General features: G+C 45.5%; 1 protein-coding gene across 1 annotated transcript; it reads left to right on the top strand.

Annotated features, from left to right (window-relative positions):
- The first annotated feature begins 1357 nt into the window (after positions 1–1357).
- Positions 1358–12359, top strand: LOC133380984 (lymphocyte antigen 6 complex locus protein G6c-like). Its single transcript, XM_061619294.1, has 3 exons — positions 1358–1557; positions 10662–10778; positions 11325–12359. Exons 1-3 carry the CDS (start codon positions 1506–1508, stop codon positions 11528–11530), a joined length of 375 nt encoding a protein of 124 aa, XP_061475278.1. The 5' UTR covers positions 1358–1505; the 3' UTR covers positions 11531–12359.
- Positions 12360–19421: the final 7062 nt, after the last annotated feature.

The raw sequence follows: 19421 nt of genomic DNA, 5'->3' as shown, positions 1-19421 counted from the left end.
TTGAATTTCTCCCGATCCCTGGTCAGTACTGGCTTTAGCTTTTTAGGGCCCTTGGATAAGATCTTGTCCATGCCTCCTTCCTTTAATGAGTCTGCCTCATCTCCACCAGTATCACCAGCTGGTCCTCTGCTCCATCTCTTCCTGATCATTGCTCCCACCTGCTTGCTTGCTAGGCAGAGAACCAAGGAGCAAGCAGGTAGTGGCACCTACAGATCTTCCTTCTCAGCACCACCATTGTCTGGGCTACAGCAAGAGGCCGGTGAATAGGCAAGTTGAAATGGTGAAGAGGAGGGGGTCCAAGGGTGGGCCCCTGAGGAGCATGGATCCTCAGCAGATGCCCATCTATGCTGACTGTTGATGCCAGCCTTTGTGGTGTGCAGTAGTGTAGTGGCAAATTCAGAAGTGCAGGGTCCCTTCATGATAGTCACAGCCACACACACACTTTTTTGCTCCTGGATTGAGAATGAGATCCTTACTAATGCTTTCTCCCACAACAATAGAACCAATCAGCACGAAAGGGGGGAGCGTTAGCTACTAAAAAGAGTCTTCTCAGTGACTGACTTACCTTCTTTTACTCTAATCAGCTCCAATCTGTAAGAAAGGGCAAGGTAGCATGTTAGAAGACTCTTCTCAGTGGCTAACACACTCTTCTCTCATTCTGATTGGCTTATAGGATGCTGGAGATATAAGGACCCAGCTGGGACCCTGCTCCCAAAGATGTAGGGGGGCTAAGACTCCCCGAGACCCTGGATGACTACATCCCTGGTGATGTGCATATAAGAGGTGGGAAACCATTGCTCATCATTGCTTTCCAGGCTATCAATAGCTACATAATGACTATGTTCTCCACTGTCTGAGGCACTCTGCCTTTGGATGCCAGTTGCTAGGAGCTGCAAGTGGGGTGAGAAGCTGTTGTACTCGGATCCTGCTTGTAGGTTTCCCATAGGCCTCTGGTTGGCTGCTCTGAGAACAGGGTCCTGGACTATGCTGGGCCTTTGGCCTGACCCAGCAAGGCTCTTCTAATGTCCACTCCACATCCCAGCCCAGGTACCAGGCTATATGGATCTTTTCTGCTTCACTTATAAACAAGCCATGGCTAGGAGGGTCATCAGGGCTGCCAAGCGAGGTGGTAGGATTGTGTTTTTTTGGTGAGCATGTGGATTCATCATTTTTGTCTCCCACTCATGGAACGTTGCTGTCAGTTGACCTGCTCCTTTTCTTTTTTACATGCAATCATCTCTCCTCTGCTTCTTCATCTTTACCTTTTTCAAAATCTGAGGTGTGTCTCTCCTGTCCTGCCACTTCCATTGGCTGCTTCCCAAAGCCTTTGTGAGAATAAATGTTTCATCCTAACCCTTCCCTCCCTAAAGGTCTGCTTGAAAGAGTTCTTGTTGCAGAAGAGCTAAGTTGAGCAATTTTCTCTTCTTTACCTCCTTGACATTCTCGGAGACGTATTCCTCTCTGCCTCCCTCTCGCTCTCTTGCTCTCTTGTGAATTTTATCAAGATGAACAAGTACCTTCTCCTGGGCTTTTCTGTTCTGGCCTTCTGCACAGTCGGTAAGTTTCAACTTTTAAAAGAAAAGAGCAGAGGGTTGTTCTTGTTTTTCTGGAAAAGTTTGTGTAAATAATATTGAACCAGAAGGGATTGTGAAAAAATCGTGGGCAGGAATTTTTGTTTTTGCTCCCTTGGACATGTCATCCAGATTAATTAAGTGTTAGGGAAAGGACAATGTGATCCTCTACTCTGCAAGAGCCTATTACCATTTGGTGGTGGTTCAACGGTGGAGGCTCTAAAACTTTGTCCTCGGTATAGCGGGGGTGAGTTAGGGATGGAGGAGAAATTCATTTCAGATTGCATTTTCATGTGAACGTACTTAATTTGCACTTTCCAAAACAATAAGTGAACTGAAACTCAGCTATTTGTCGAAATTTGCACTCCTCTGAATTTTGCAGGGCAGGTCTTCAGCCCAGTAATGTGTAGAAAAATGTATAGTAGCAGGAAGTGTGCAGAAAAAATGCATCTATTCATGAAAATAACGTACAAAAATGCATTACACTAGGAGAAGTTGACTGTGGGAATGCTTTTGTGAGAACATTAAAAAAAGGAGACGCTAATGCAGAAATACCTTTAGTGACCTGAAGATTGGAAAGTTGAGAAACTGAAACTGACAGACTCATCCAGCGGTAGTGTGGCTATATGGGATTGTACTATCCAACTGAATCCTATTCAGAATAGACCCACTGAGATTCACAGTTCAAAGTTAACCAAGTTCATTCATTTCAGTGGCTGTACTCTGAGTAGGACTAACAATACCATAAAAAAATTAAAAAGTCAAACTTGAAGGCTCATGAAAGAAAAAGAGAGCCAGGCATTAACTTGAGTCCATCATAAGAAGCTCACGTTAATTTCATTAGAAAAGTATACTTTTAAAAAAGAGAGTTTACATAGTGGTTTTAGTTTACTGACAGATCTAGTAGAGCCTCATATGAGGCAAGCAAGCAAGCATACAAACAAAAAACCCTTATTGTTGTGTGTGTTTTCTTGGACCACAGACATCTACATCCGCAAGAAATAAATTAGAAGTACATGACTTCTCAAATTTGCAGCTACCAGGGGATGCAAATGCAGTCACTGCACCTTTGGGATTGTATCTGACCAAATTCTAGTCAGAGTAGACCTGTTAAATCACGACACTTTAGTTAGTCATGTCTACAAATTCCAGTGGATCTATTCTGAGTATGAATAATGTTGATTCAATGCTTGGGTTTTCCATTTGCCCCATGGAGTTCAAGGGAACCCCATTATTTGTCTGCCATTCAGGTGCATAGGGCAAAATGGAAGGGGTTGGAAGTCGCATAGAATGGGGGTGGGGAGAGACAGAGGAACAGTGATGGCTGCTCCTTGGAAGCTTGGACTAAAACCCGGCACAGATTCCACTGCCCCACTGCAGAGGAAGAACCACACACACCACACACACCACACAGCCCGCATGCACATGCACATGCACAGACGATGGAGACGCTGCGTTCTGAGTTTGATCGACCAAGCATAAGTAGAAGAAATGGGTGAGAATTTCACTAAAACCAAAGTTGGCACTGGACGTCTTTCTCATTTGCACATTAGTTATCTTTGCAGACCAATCCTGAATGCTGTGAGCTTCTGCAGCTTTTCCCGACACTGGATTAAAAAATCCTGCATCAAATATAACAAAATTGTTACTGTTGTATTCCCTGAATCCCTTCATCTGCATGTTTACTTGTAAGCCACATTGAACTCACTGGGCTTCCTTCTGAGTACAGATGCATAGCATTGCACTGTCAATCTCCGGTTTCCCTCTCCCTCACAAAAAAGAAGATATGGGGTGCCTTTTAACCCTTTGGGACTATTTCTGATTAATGCATCTTGGAGTTTCGGGAAGATATTCTTTTTCTTTTTAAAGTAATCCAACATTAAAAGACGTTTCTCCTAATATTTTACCAGATGGCTGTAGCTCAAGGGGAAGAATCCTAGCTCAGTGGCAGAACACATGCTCTGCATGCAAATGGTTCCAGGTTCAACCCCTGGTGTCTCTGGGACTGGGAAGGATTTCTACCTGAGAGAGCCCCGGAGAGCCATTGCCAGTCAGTGGGTTGTATTCAACTAAGTCAGAGTAGACCCATTGAAATTAGCCAAAGTTAGCCACATCTATTTACTTCAATGGTCTACTCTGAGCAGGACTTAGCAATGAATACCACCCAGTGTCAACAATACTGAGAGCTACATGGTAAAAGCTTCCTGCGTTAAACAGAGTGGCATTGAACGGCACAATGTGACTTTATCTTTTTAGCAAGGCTGATTCAGTCTCTCCCCTTTCTTTGGAAGAGTTGGGCATGGCACTTCTCAAATAAAGCCAAGAGCTGTGTTCATGTTCCAGAGAGAGACCTCATATTTCCCTCCTCCCCTAGCTTTTAGCACCTTCATAAAATGTCACTGCAGTTTCAAAGGACCGCCTGGGTTTCTTGGGAGAGGACCAGGACTCATACAGGTGTGTCTGTTCTAAGTGTGGCTCTTCCTGCCCATTCGCTGGCATCACCAATAATCTCAGCAATCTCTCAGCAGAAAAGGCATTATCTACCTTGCTCCAAGCTGTTTACATCTCTCCACGTTCAAGTCCTTTCTCCCTCCCTCCCCCCCCCCTCATATCTTTGCATCTGTTTCTCACCACACCCAGCCCTAAATTTTAGGAGCTGGCATTTTTTGCAGTTCTAGTGCTTGAGCTGCAGGTGTGAAAGTCACCACTCTTCATCTCACCCTCACCCACCAGTCTGCCGTATTCCATAATGGAAAATAAATGCAGAAACCACAATATTCAATGTTGCTTGATAGGCAGATCTGTTTTGATGTGGATTCTTGGGTGTACTGGACCTTTGAAAACGCCCAGAGTAATTCCTTTATCCGGGAGTGTAGCAACCATTTAGGAAAGAGGAATATTTGCATGCATGGAAGGGAGGGGTGAGTGAATCAGTCACTAAAGCACTGACTCATAAAAAAAGGTCTCACATGACTGCAAGAGGGGAACAGAGAGCCAAACATACCTGGTGGCTTGAAACTATGGGTTCATCCACACCATACATTTAAAGCACATAGCTTCCCCCCCCAAAGAATCCTGGGAACTGTAGTTTATTCAGGGTGCTGGGAATTGTAGGTCTATGGGGTAAACTGCAGTTCCTAGGATTCTTTGGGGGAAGCCATGTGCTTTAAATGATTGGTGTGGATGTGACTCTGACTGACCCTTTCACAAAACTCAGAACTGTAGGACTGGGTATTTAAAATGAAAGAGATGCTAATTGGAAGAACAATTCACCATGGAATAATCTGCCTAAAACCATCTATATAACCACTTCCATTTCTGCATAGAGATGATACAGTCCCTATTGGACAGTGCCCATGATGACACAAATCCCATCCCTTCCCAATGTCATCTTGAAGAATTTTGGAAAAAATAGTGGCTTTAAAAAAAAAAGGTTGACTTAACCATTTGAAAAAAGGTTGCCATATTGTGGGAATAAAGGGCAGGATAGGAATGTGCTTTTAGATACATTTCTGCACAGTAGTGGGGATGGGATCTGCTGGCCGGTGCCAGTTCAAAGGCATTATCTCAACCTGACATGCTGGTATCGATTTGAATTTGTTCCTTGTCTCTAGCCACTGCTTTTACCAATCTGTTTCCCCCCTCTCGGAAGAAAATTGATATTTTTTAATATCAGGTGGCCCTTTAAAACTATTTTTAAAAGAAATTTGGTGTGTTGGAAGCAAGTATTGATAAAGGAAATATTGAGAAATTGAAGGAAATATTTTTTAAAAATCAATATTAATAGCTATATTTTAGATTCCAAAAATCGCCACAGAAAATCACTGCATATTAATCCAATCTAGAACGACAGTGAATAAGCAAATTAATAGAAAATTACCAAATCCGAACTGGGCAGAGTTCTAGCACATCCCTACATAGTAGACCTTTTTTAAAAAAAAGAAGCAGCAAATTTAGCTCTCATTTTCAGTAATCAAAATACAGCATTTCTATAAGTGAAACTGACTAAACCAGAAAGTGATCATGATCTGGCCTACTCAGTTCCATTGCATGTATTTTCAGGGGTAGTCAGTGTGGTCCTCTCCACTTATTGGACTTGCATTTCCCATTAGCTCCGTCAACATGGGCAGTGGCCAGGGATGATGGGAGTTGTCGTCCAACAGCTAGAGGGAACCACCTTTTTTTAGATCATAGGTTCATAGACTTGATCCAAGATGACTTACTTATGGGCATGGCACTGGTGGATAGGTGAAAGCACTTCATGTACATGTCTCTTGGTTCCTTTCGTAATGTTTCAGTCACTCTGTGATGTGGATATTTGATAACCTGGCGCCTCATTACATCTCACCATGATGGGACACATCCACTCCCTAATCTGGGTTTGGAAACACCGTCTCCTGCTTTAAGAACATAAGAACAGCCCTGATGAAACAAAGCAAACGTTTTGTCTAGCATCCTGTCCTCACAGTGACCAACCTGATGCCTAAGGGAATCCCACAGGCAGAACCTGAGCAGGAGCAACAGCACACACCCCTCATATGGTGGTTATTGTTAATGAATTCTCTCTGTTTTGGAAGCAGAGTTTGATGCTTCATTTGATGCTTTTCCATTTTAGCGTTGGCAAGAATTGTCTGCAATTTGTTTGTTACAAATTGGCAAAATGCCTCTCATGAGAATGCTCTGGGCCCAGTTCCATATACTTCTACCATATGCATCAGTCCCAGCATGATTCATGGGTTACTCTCCTGGGGCATTTGCAGCGGGGCTTATTAAGCTCTCTCACAAATGTGTGATCATTCTGTTGGGATGCCCTGGCCTCCATCATTTTTAAATACTGTCAGGTGGATTCACAACTGGTTGGAAAACCGTACTCAAAGAGTGATCACCAGTAGCTCTGCTTCGGACTGGAAGGAGGTTTCAAGTGGAGTGCCACAGGGTTCTGTCCTGGGGCCGATACTCTTCAACATTTTTGTCAATGACTTAGATGATGGGGTGGAGGGAAGCCTTATGAAGTTTGCGGATGATACGAAACTGGGAGGGATAGCTAACACAATGGAAGACAGGAATAAAATCCAAAGGGACCTGGATAGACTAGAAAATTGGGCTGAAATTAATAAAATGAAATTCAATAAAGACAAATGCAAGATTCTGCATTTAGGCCACAAAAACAAAATGCACGGGTACAGGATGGGAAATACCCGGCTTAGCAGTAGTGCGTGTGAGAAGGACCTTGGAATTGTAGTGGATTGCAAGTTGAACATGACCCAGCAGTGTGATGCTGCGGCAAAAAAGGCAAACGCGGTTTGGGGCTGCATAAACAGAGCTATAGTTTCCAGGTCGAGGGAAGTAATAGTCCCACTAAATTCTGCATTAGTCAGGCCTCATCTGGAATACTGCGTTCAGTTCTGGGTGCCTCATTTTAAGAAAGATATAGACAAGTTAGAGTGGGTTCAGAATAGGGCAATGAGGATGATAGCCGGTATGGAGAACAAGTCTTATGAGGAAAGGTTGAAGGAACTTGGCATGTTCAGTCTGGTGAAGAGAAGGCTGAGGGGCGACATGATTTCACTCTTTAAGTACCTGAAGGGCTGTCACATAGAGGAGGGTACAGATTTGTTCTCTGCTGCTCCAGAGGGTAGGACTCGGTCTAATGGTTTTAAGTTGCAGGAGCGTAGATTCAGATTGGACATTAGAGGGACCTTCTTGACAGTAAGGGCAGTTTGGCAATGGAACCGACTGCCTAGGGAGGTGGTGGGATCCCCTTCGCTGGATGTCTTCAAGCAGAGGCTGGACAGCTATCTGCGGGAGATGCTCTAGCTGTGGATTTCCTGCTGTGAGCAGGGGGTTGGACTCGATGGCCTACAAGGCCCCTTCCAACTTTATGATTCTATGATTCTATTATTCTAAACTTTATGATTAGCTTGGGGTCTCACTATTGAACCTTTTACTTGTGTTAGGTTAACAGAAAAGAATAGAAATATTTAGAAAATTATTGTTTAATTTTAGTTTGACAGACAGACAGACAGACAGACAGACAGACAGACAGACAGACAGACAGACAGACAGACAGACAGACAGACAGACAGACAGACAGACAGACAGACAGACAGACAGACAGACAGACAGATAGATAGATAGATAGATAGATAGATAGATAGATAGATAGATAGATAGATAGATAGATAGATAGATAGATAGATAGATAGATAGATAGACACTCTGTTACTACAATAGGCTGCAGAACACTTCTGAATGTATGAATGAATAAAAGAATGAATGAATATATTAGGTTTATATCCTCCAAGCAACCCAAGGCAGTGTACATGTGGCATTCAACTACCCCATCAGTGCAAGGATTTCCATTTGTACAACAGGACTTCCCCCCTCTCCTCTTCTTATGCACACCCTATGCTCTTGCAAAATCTGCTCCAGAGGGTTGAGGGAACTGCTAGAACAGACATGCACGGGGAGGAAAGGGGGAGAATGTTCTGTTGCACAAGCAGAAATCCTTTCACTGTCGGAATTATTTCCTTAGTGCTACGTTGGCTTCCACCCATGTTTCCCCACCCCTATCACATCTTATCCTACCAATAACTCTGTGAGGTGAGACTGAGAAATCATGACTGGTCCAAGATCCCCTTGTGCTCTTCATGGCCTAGTGAAGATTCAAACCTGTGTGATAGGAGGCATCCAACATATTATGTCAAATAGTGGGTTTTCATAGGGCATAGCACTATTGCAATTGCTAAAACGGAGGGGGGGGATCCTTAAGTGATCCACCAAGACCATCTATTTATCTGGTCGTATGTCTTTTTATGAACCCTCCCGACCCTTGAGGTCTTCTGTTGATCCTCCTCTTATGATCCCCCCAACTTCCCAAGCTCATCTGATGGGAACTAGATCTAGGGCCTTTTCTGTTATTGCCCCCAGGCTGTGGAATTCATTACCGTTAGAAGTGCGGTTATCTCCTTCTCTTGTTGTATTCCGTCGCCAGGTTAAGACGTTCCTATTTCACCAAGCATTTAATTTAAATGATGTTTAGGATGTCTTTTAATTGTTGACAGGTCCTGCTGTGATTATGTTTATTTTAAAATTGTTTTTATTGCTCATTTTAACCTCTGTGTATGATTGTTCTTTGTTCGCCGCTCTGAGTCTTCGGAAATAGAGCGGGTTATAAATGTTTTAAATAAATAAATAAATAAATAAATAAAATAAATACATTGGCAATTTTAAATGCTGATGACACGCAGCTCTACTTCTCCTTTACATCTTCTTCAGGTGAGGCAGTCGACGTACTGAACCGTTGCCTGGCTGCGACAATGGACTGGATGAGAACTAACAAACTGAGACTCAATCCTGACAAGACTGAGATGCTGTTGGTAGATGGTTTCTCTGATCGGATATATACTCTGGTGGATATATACCCTGTCCTGGATGGGGTTACACTCCCCCTAAAGGAACAGGTGCGTAGTCTGGGAGTCATCTTAGACTCTTCCCTCACACTTGAGGCTCATGTAGCCTCGGTGGCCCGGAATGCGTTCTACCAACTTCGGTTGGTAGCCCAGCTACGTCCCTATCTGAGTAAGGAGGACCTCTCATCAGTGGTACATGCTATGGTAACCTCGTGTCTGGACTACTGCAATGCGCTTTACGTAGGGCTACCTTTGAAGATGATTCGGAAGCTACAGCTAGTGCAAAATGCGGCGGCCAGACTGCTAACAAGAACTAAGCGGTCTGAGCATATAACACCTGTGCTAGCCTGTTTGCACTGGTTTCCAATATGCTTCCGGGCCAGATTCAAAGTGTTGGTACTTACCTATAAAGCCTTATATGGCGCGGGACCACGATATCTGTCAGAACGCCTCTCCCGATATGAACCGGCCCGTACACTACGGTCTACTACGAAGGTCCTCCTCCGGGTTCCAACTCATAGGGAAGCCCAGAGAGTGGTGACAAGATCTAGGGCCTTCTCAGTGGTGGCCCCCGAACTATGGAATGGTCTCTCTGAGGAGGTGCGCCTGGCGCCGACACTATCATCTTTTCGGCGCCAGGTTAAAACCTTTCTCTTCTCTGAGGCATTTTAATTCCTGTTAATTCTAAATTATTATATTTTGATTTTAGACTGTTCAGTTTTGTGTACAGTTTTGTGTTATTTTTATTGTATTTTTAATGTTCACCGCCCAGAGAGCTGTTGCTAGTCGGGCGGTATATAAGCTTAAATAAATAAATAAATAAATAAATAAGTACCTCCTTACTCAGATAGGGACGTAGCTGGGCTACCAACCGAAGTTGGTAGAACGCATTCCGGGCCACCGAGGCTACATGAGCCTCAAGTGTGAGGGAAGAGTCTAAGATGACTCCCAGACTATGCACCTGTTCCTTTAGGGGGAGTGTAACCCCATCCAGGACAGGGTATATATCCACCATCCGATCAGAGAAACCATCCACCAACAGCATCTCAGTCTTGTCAGGATTGAGTCTCAGTTTGTTAGTTCTCATCCAGTCCATTGTCGCAGCCAGGCAACGGTTCAGCACGTCGACTGCCTCACCTGAAGAAGATGTAAAGGAGAAGTAGAGCTGCGTGTCATCAGCCTACTTACCTATAAAGCCTTATACGGCGCGGGACCACGATATCTGTCGGAACGCCTCTCCCGATATGAACCGGCCCGTACACTACGGTCTACTACGAAGGCCCTCCTCCGGGTTCCGACTCATAGGGAAGCCCGGAGAGTGGTGACAAGATCTAGGGCCTTCTCAGTGGTGGCCCCCGAACTATGGAATGGTGTTCCCGAGGAGGTGCGCCTGGCGCCGACACTATCATCTTTTCGGCGCCAGGTTAACAGCTACCACTGAGCATTCACTGTGGCCAGTGCAAATCAGCGATGGAGGTAAACACACCATCTTTACTATGAAGAAATGCTCCCATGTGGATAAGCCCAGAGTCTGTGCATATTAAAAAAAATTCTTTTCAGCTATTAGGTGCAGTGCAATGCAATCTTTGAAACACAACACTGCCATTGTGTACTATCAAACGGCTGGTTTCTGTTTCCCCAATAAAAACCACAGCACTCTTTTCTCCTCTTTTCACAGCCCAAGGTCTGATGTGCAAAGTCTGCAAATTCAAAGTCGGCAAACTCTGTTTCAAGTCTGATGAGCCCTGCCAGGCAAAAGAAGACCAACAGTGTGAGACAACCAAAGTGTATACAGGTAATGCTAAACAAGGAGATTCCTGGAGCTGGCTGGGGCTGATGGGAGCTGTAGTCCAAACTAGCTGGAGATTGGCAAAGGTAGTGGTGGACTATATAAATTGTGCAATGGTGAATAATGCCCCATATTCACCTCCCCCCAAACTCCTCCCTAACACAAGATGGGCTTTTTTTAAAAAAAAACTGAACATAAGGAGAGACCCTGCCAGACCAGAGCAAAGGTCCATCAGGCCCAGTGTTCTCACAATGGCCAACCACATAACACTCTGGAAGCTGACAAGTAGGACATATTCACAATCCCACTCTCCTGCTCGGGATCCCCGGAGATAGATCATTCAGAGGCATGTTGCCTTCAATTGGGGCATTTTTCCCTCTGCAGAGGTCTCCTGGATTCAAACTGCTCCCTCCAAAAAGGGCATTTTTCCCTCTGCAGAGGAAGTGGTTGAGATTCAAACCGCTTCTTCCAAATGGACTTCAAAGTACCACCGCTGCGTTACTTTTATTCACGTCTCATGCTCCCTCTTTGTGTTTTTTGCTCTCCCACCAGGTAGCTTAATGCTGTTCACAAAACATGACTGCAACAAAGTGCCCAATCTCTGCAACAAGACCGAGCAGAGGGACGATGTCTTCGACATGAGCTACAACCGCACATGCTGCAGTCAGGACTTCTGCAACGGGGGAGTTGCCAACATTCCCAGCCTTCCACTCTTCACTGGCCTCAGCTTGGCAGTGGGGTGGTGGCTAGCGCATTAACACTGAGGACTGACAGAGATGCTCTTCCTAAGAGGCAACTGCAGAGTCTTTTCTCCCATCCCCTTGACCTTTGATCCTGCCCTGAGTGTGTGTGTCCAGATTGTAGCCCCTCATTTCCTCACACATATGGACTCCAAAGCCTCCTATATCAGTGGTGGCCTTTCTTACAAGCTTGAGCAACTTGTGGACCCTCCAAGTCAAACATAGCCCACTCACCATCTATGTGGACCACCAGAAGCTCAATAAAACTCATTTTCCCTGGGAAGCCATGGCAAGCACCCACAATGCCTAGCTGCAGCCAACTTTTATAACATTCAGTGTGCTGTCCATGGTGCTGAACCTATTCAGTTCAGCGTCTTGGACAGCCCCTTCAAAGCTTGGACTAAAAGCCCAGAGCAGATTTCCACTGCCCAGCTGACATGGAGCCACAGCCACTGGCTTCTGGGCTGTGTTTGGCTTGCCAGATCACAGGAAAGAAAGGCCTTGTCTACTGTGCATATTGTGGTGGTAAACATTTTTTTCAGACCAAGGGCCATGTTCTCTTCTGGGGGCAACCTGCCAGCAGTGGGCGGGATCAGAGGCAAAAGTGGGCGGAGCCACAAATGTACACGTGAACTTGGCACAGGAGGCTAGTTTCTACTCTCTCACACACACGTCTCTATTCTCCAGCCAGGCAAGCAGAGTTCAAGGTTGCATTCCAGGCAGGGGTGTAAAGGAGACCAGTGAGGGGTGCGTCCTGTAGAGAGGGGTTATAGAGAGGCCTGAAGGGATGCATTTGATGTGATGTTCCCCACCCCTGATGTGCATTAAAGCATATTTTGTACTCTCATTATCTGTCATCCACATACCAGCTTACTTTCGAAAATCCCAATGAAGGAGATTTAGGCTGTGCCCTCGAAGCACCCTCTGCTCTGTCGAAACTGATGATGAAAGTAAAGCAGAGCAGAAAATCCAGCATGTCTCAGTCTACCCATTAAGGGTAGAGACACACTTCCTGTTCCAGGGTGTCTCCACCGCTCTTTTCTGAAAACAGGAGCACACGACGCTAGTCATACTCTGCGTGTTTTTACTCTGGTTGGCTTGGCTCAAGTGTGTGTGTCTTAATTTGGCTTCAGACAGATTTTGTAACTGATCGATAGATCTACCCGATAGATCTACCCTCCAGGTGTGGCCAATGGAAACGCTTTGCTGGAGGCTCAGGCAGAGGGACTGGCCCAACACTTTGCTATGGGTGGTCCTGGAGTCAGCAGTGGGGAAAGGAGGTGTGTCCTGCAGAGGACAGAGCGGCTTCAAAATGCAGTCAGAAAAACCATTCTTGCTGCTTTTGAAGTGACCAGTGTGCCCACAGACTAAGTGTAAGCAGGTACAACTGAAACAGAAGTTGCTTCCTATTTATCCCCTTTTCTCCCCTTACTTTGTGGTTTTGTTGTGTCCGGTTTTAAATTGTAATCTCCCTGGGGCAGGGAATCTGTCCTCTGGTACTCTGCAAATGCTATGCATAATGGCGGCACTATATACATAATAATAACAATAATCATTCAACTCATATCTTATAATAATAATAATAATAAATTTAATTTCTTCGTCGCCTATCTGGCCAATGGCCACTCTAGGCGACTTACAAAATTGTTAAAATACAATTGATAAAATACAGTAATACAACATAAAAAACAACACATCTGCAGCAACAATATTAAAACTGGGCAGGAGGCATTTCAGTTATAACAATTAACCCTCCCCAGATACCCCGAAGGCCTGCTGAAAGAGCCAGGTCTTTAAGGCTTTCCGAAACACATTTAAAGAAGAGGCGTGCCGGAGATCTTGTGGGAGGGAGTTCCAAAGAGTGGGGGCTGCCACTGAGAATGCCCTCTCTCTTGTACCCGCCAATCTGGCTGTTTTTGTTGGCGGGATTGAGAGAAGGCCCTGTGTGGCCGATCTTGTCGGGCGGCATAATTGGTGGCGTTGAAGGCGCTCCGTGAGATAAACTGGGCCGGAACCGTGTAGGGATTTAAAGGTCAATACCAACACCTTGAATTGGGCTCGGAAAACAACTGGTAGCCAGTGTAGGTCGAACAACACTGGTGTGATGTGATCTCGGCAGCGACTATTCGTAAGTAGTCGAGCCGCCGCATTTTGTATCAGTTGTAATTTCCGGACAGTTGTCAAGGGTATCCCCACGTAGAGCGCATTACAGTAGTCCAAACGAGAGGTGACCAGGGCGTGTACCACTAGTGGGAGCTGGTGAACAGGAAGGTAGGGTTGCAGCCTTCGTATGAGGTGTAGTTGGTACCAGGCTGCCCGGCTCACTGCCGAAATCTGAGCCTCCATGGACAGCCTGGAATCAAGCACAACCCCAAGGCTGCGGACCTGGTCCTTTAGGGGTAGACTCACCCCGTTGAACTTCAGGTCAATGTCGCCCAACCTTCTCTTGTCCCCCACAAGTAGTACCTCAGTCTTATCAGGGTTCAACTTCAGCTTGTTCCTTCCCATCCATCCACTCACGGATTCCAGGCACTTGGACAAGGTCTCCACAGCCAACTCTGGTGAAGATTTAAATGAGAGATAGAGCTGAGTGTCATCCGCATATTGATGACACTGCAGCCCAAATCTCCTGATGATTGCCCCCAGCGGCTTCATATAGATGTTAAATAGCATGGGAGAGAGGATAGAGCCCTGTGGCACACCACAATTGAGAGGCCAAGGGTCTGATACCTCCTCCCCCAACGCTACCTGTTGGTACCTATCGGAGAGAAAGGAATGGAACCACTGTAATACAGTGCCTCCAATTCCCAGTCCCTCCAGGCGAAGCAGAAGGATACTGTGGTCGACAGTATCAAAAGCCGCTGAGAGATCGAGGAGGACAAGAAAGGTGGATTCTCCCCTATCTAATGCCCTCCTCAAATCATCTACCAGAGCGATCAAGGCTGTTTCAGTTCCGTGACCAGTCCTGAAACCCGATTGGTATGGATCCAAATAATCCGTTTCATCCAAGTGTGCTGACAACTGGTTGGCCACCACTCGCTCAATGACCTTGCCCAGAAATGGCAGATTCGAAATTGGGCGGAACTTATTGAATACTTGGGGATCCAAGGAGGGCTTCTTTAAGATGGGCTTTACAATTGCCTCCTTGAAGGCTGATGGCATCACACCCTCTTTCAAGGATGCGTTTACCACCGCTTTGATCCCCTCGCCCAATTTCTCTCTGCAGCTCACAAGGAGCCACGAAGGGCAAGGATCAGTAAGACAAGTGGTTGGCTTCACAGATGAAAGCACCTTGTCCACTTCCTCAGAAGGGAGAAGCCGAAACCGATCCCAATTTACCGGCATGCAACTGGCCTGGGTGGCTAGATGCAAAAGAGGCAGACTCCTGTACTTTGAATATTTACTAGCAGCCTTGTACCTGGCATTGCTTGGGAATTATAAGAAACCAAAATAAACTACTCCAGTTTTGAAATCAGTGGTTAAAATCAGTGCAGTTTTGGAAGGTTTGCTCTGCCATCATGATTCAAGGTGGCATCCAATTGTCTTGAAACACAGAGGAAGATCTGCTCCTTGGCCTCAGGAGCCATTGTGCAAAATTTGGTTAATATCAGTGCAGTTCTGAAAAGCTCAGGCAGCCATCTTGATTCAAAATGGCATCCAAATGTATCCAAGTAGATGAAAATTTGCTCCTAGATCTCAGGAGCCATCCTGCAAAAGAGGTGTCCAAATGCATAGCGGACAAACAACTTTCATGTATCCAGTGTGGTTTTTTGTGACAGTACACGCCAGTACAGAGTACCATCATTTATTTTATTTTAATTTATTTTATTTTTTGCTGTCCAAGGTAACCATTTTGTGCTGGCAACCCATGACACTTTTATCCAAGTATGACTGCTTGCACCTCATATTTTACACCCCCAAAAGCTCTGCATATATCTATTACTTCAGTCCTTTGCGTGTATTTTCAGAAGCAAGTTCCACTAAAAGGAAGCAATGTGTGGGTAAGAGAATGGTAGTGGGTGGGTAAGAGCGAACTCTCCAGGAGATACCCGGTGGGGTGGAGACAACTGCAGCCCTTAGTGATCTTCTCTGTGGTTTAATTTCAGCCGCAAGGCACAGGTAGGATTTTTCCATTGCACTTTTCAGTGTTGCAACAATTTTGAATGTGTGTATATTTTCCATCCTTCTCAGTTACGTTGCAATACCAGGTCCAAAGGTTTTCAGGGATACAGCCATATCTCAGGTAATAAAGTTCATCATCTGTGAGGGAAAAGACAATAATATGACCTGAGAGTACATCTTTTAGAAGAGAGAGGGGATGTCATGAAACTGCATAAGTCAGGGGTAGGGGATTTTTCAGCATGACAATGTACCCTTCTGGGACAACCATCTGAGGGCAACCAATGGCAGGCAGGGCCAGAGGCAAAAATGAGCAGGGAAACAAATATAAATGTTACATTTGTACAAAAGTCTTCTTCTCTACACACTGACACACCTCTCTTTATCTGTCCTGGCTCCTGACCAGAGAAGCAGACTCAGGACTCCAAGACCAGATTTTGCAGAGATTTATTCCAGAGGTTAACACAGGACTGTAGCATCAAAACATACTAGGCATGAATCAGGATTCAGAACACCAACAGGTGCACGAGGCTTGTGGAAGCAACAGAAAGTTGTCGCAACAGAGCTTTCGCCCCAAGCCTCCAAAAAATAGAGAGGGGGCAGGCACTCTACTTGCATGTGCTAAATCTAGCACTCTTCTGCTTTTGATACATGGTGGAGGCTTCTCCTGGGAAAAGAGGATGGTTTTGCAATTGTCTCTTCTCCCATCTACATGACCTTGGGGAAACTGTCGGCTCTGACTATGTGGGAGATTCCCTTTCTATTTATGCCAACACTGTAGCTTGCTAGAGGAAAAAGATGCAACGCTCTCTTCTGTTGTGCTTCACTGCACAATGTCAGATGTCCTGAGGGGGTCTCCATAGTATGATCTCAGTAGGGGTCTAATAACACATGGGGGGCCAGTAGAGCAAAATGTTTTTTTTAGAGCCAGCCCAGTTTCTAAATCTGAACAACTGAATGCTCAGGAAGAATAATGATGATGCTGAATTTCATGTTTCTGATTCATACAATACAAAACTTAGTGATTCATAAAGCTCACTTTGCTTCCCATTCAACAGCTGCTTTGTAGCATTTTTTTAAATGACAAAACAGTGTTATCTTCTTGCTTGGAGCAGTGATCTCACCCTGTGGATGTGATAGCATTATAAACCCAGATATCCAATCAGATTTGGTTACATGATGACCTTATGAATTCCGAGTGAGGTCACTTCCTATTAGTGAATATTACCACCAGGGCCAGCCCCAGGCATGCTGGGACCCTTGGGTACCAGCCTGCCCTGGGCCGTGGCACCTGCACATATGTACACCCCACCTACCTACCTACCTACCTACCTACCTAGGAGGCAGGCAGGTGGAGGGGTGGGAGGTCGGGCAAGCAAAAACATAGGGGGTGGGATAGCGGCTGATTGGGCAGGTAGGGAGGCAAGCGGGCAAGTGGGTGAGGGGAGGAAGGGTGAGGGGTGGGTAAACGAGTGGGCAGGTGGGGTGGGCAACAGACAGCAGGCGAGCGAGCAGGCAGTGAGCGAGCAAGCAGGTGGGGAAGGGGAGTGGGTGGGCAGGCAGAGGGTGAGCAAGTGGGGGGCGAGCGAGTGAGTGGATAGGTGGGGGGCAGACAGGCAAGCAAGAGAGTAGGCAAGCAAGTGGGTGGGGGGAAGGCCAATGAGCGAGCAGGTGGGGGAGGGTGAGCAAGCAGGTGGGGGAAGGGTGAGCAAGCGGGAATGCCAGCAAGCAGGCGGGCAGCTCCCTTCCTGCAATCCATGGCAAGGACCCTGCTGCAGAAGGGGAGTACTACTCCCCTGCCCTAACAAGAGGCCCTTCAGGGGCCCCTGTGGGCTGTGTGACCCTCAGCCAGGGCCCCACCTGGCCTCCCTTTGGTGCTGGCTCTGATTATCACTAATAAAAGGGGGGCAGCATCAAAGGATAAGAAGCCAACCCACCCCCACAAAACTGAAAACCTAAAATGATCTTGAAGAGAAAAATAATGTGCATTTTACAATATAGTATGTCCAATGCAATTTGTCATATTGCTTTCTTTAGAGGTCAAAAATGTCTTAATCTACTTAATCTAGCCAGATATGGTAGGGAACTCGTGTCCCTTCAGAGGTTGTTGGACTACAGCTCCCATTATCCCTGGCCAATGACTTTGTTGGCTGAGGTTGATGGGAACTGAAGTCCCACAACATCTGGAGAACTACATGTCCCTCACCACTGAACATGAGAAAGAAATGTCATGTGGGGGGGCACATAAGTTTTTTAGGTACAACTCTATAGTGAAGCTAATCTTATCACATCTGTGTTTGGCTGAGGTGATGATGGCAAACAGGACCTGCACCTTGAAAGGTTCCAAAGTCCTTCTTCAAAACCATGTTAGGGCAAGTCTAAAGACAGATATATATTTTTTGATTGCCTGCACTACAGGACAACTCCACCAAATTGCAGCAGTTACTAAGTAGGCTTCAGATGAATCCAAAGTGCATCAAGAAATTTAAAAAGTACCCTTGATCCCATTTCCTTTTAAAATTATAAATCCTCTCACTTCATAACCAATAGACCTCAATGTCCCTAGTGAGATAAGCCACCCCTACGTAGGTATGGAGGAGAAATTAGATTCAGTTCACATTTAAAGCCAAATTTATCAAATTCGCACTTTCCGAAAACAAGAGAACCGAAAAACAGCCATCCTTTGAACTCCTTATTTATCCAGAATTTGCAATGCAGTTCTCCAACCAAGCAATGTGTACAAAAATACATATATTAGGAGAAAGTGTGCGTAAAAATGAATATATGAGTGAAAATAACATACAAAACACATTATATCAGGAGAAAGGGCTTGGAAAATGTGTACATTAGTCAAAACTGCATACAAAAATGTGGTGATTGGGAGACGTTCATGCTAAAATGCTGAAGAATTTCATGTGAATTCTTCTAAAAAAAAGCAGTTTGCAAATTGCTGCAGAAATGTGAAGAACCGAATTTAAGATTGGAAAAATGAGAAACGGAAAGAACCGAAATTGACAGATCCGTCCATCCTTTTCCCCTGAGTCAGGTGGATAACCACGCCTACTCTGAGTTGTACCAGCTCTGAATGTTTCAATAAAAAAACATGTAAGAAAGCAAAGGATTTGGGACATTTGTAAACACCTCCTCTTGAAAGTTGTTGACTCTTGACCACTACTGGGCAGCCCTCAGGGCACATGCAGCCCTCCGGTCCCAGCGGAGAACCACCCACTTTTCCCCATGGTCCAACTGATCAGCCATCAGCTGGGCAACTGGGAAAATGTCACTGTTCCAATGCTGGGAAGCAATGTGGAGGCAGCGATTTCTCCTTGCATTGGAAGTGGGACGACAAGGCAAAAGACACCATTCCTGTGTTCTTCATGCAGAGAAAATGGCTTCCTCTGTGCTGCTAATAGCCATGTGGAAGCAAACATTTTGCCCACTTTGGAGAACTGGGGAGTGGAGGGTAACGTGTGCGGTATGTGAGAGAGAAAGTGTTGAATACGTGGGTTTGTGTTGAAAGTGTGTGCCAGTTGAATGAGTGTGTGTTGAATGAATGGGCCTGCCCACTGCTTGCCCACACCCTTCGCTGGCCATACCTATAGGCAGGAATTCCCTGAGTGCCCACCCATCACTGCAATGAGGTAGCCAGCTCCCAGTCTACCACACCCATGCTTGCACAACCCTTGACCATCCAAGCTTTCCAATACTCAGTAAAACTCCTGGTTTTGATGCCTACTTAGGATTGTAAATGAGGCAGAGGTACTATTAATATATGTCTGGTATCCTCTGT

This window comes from Rhineura floridana, chromosome 3, assembly GCF_030035675.1.
Source record: "Rhineura floridana isolate rRhiFlo1 chromosome 3, rRhiFlo1.hap2, whole genome shotgun sequence".
In the NCBI taxonomy this organism is placed as follows: domain Eukaryota; kingdom Metazoa; phylum Chordata; class Lepidosauria; order Squamata; family Rhineuridae; genus Rhineura; species Rhineura floridana.
Note: the sequence above shows the minus strand (reverse complement) of the source record. Positions and strands in the feature narration are given on the sequence as shown.

Bases quoted from the DNA above. Each gene is read 5' to 3' on its own strand.
- LOC133380984 (XM_061619294.1), top strand. From the start codon at position 1,506: ATGAACAAGTACCTTCTCCTGGGCTTTTCTGTTCTGGCCTTCTGCACA. The intron at 1,558-10,661 runs GTAAGTTTCAAC...CTCTTTTCACAG, and splicing joins TCTGGCCTTCTGCACAGTCG to CCCAAGGTCTGATGTGCAAA. The intron at 10,779-11,324 runs GTAATGCTAAAC...CTCTCCCACCAG, and splicing joins GACAACCAAAGTGTATACAG to GTAGCTTAATGCTGTTCACA.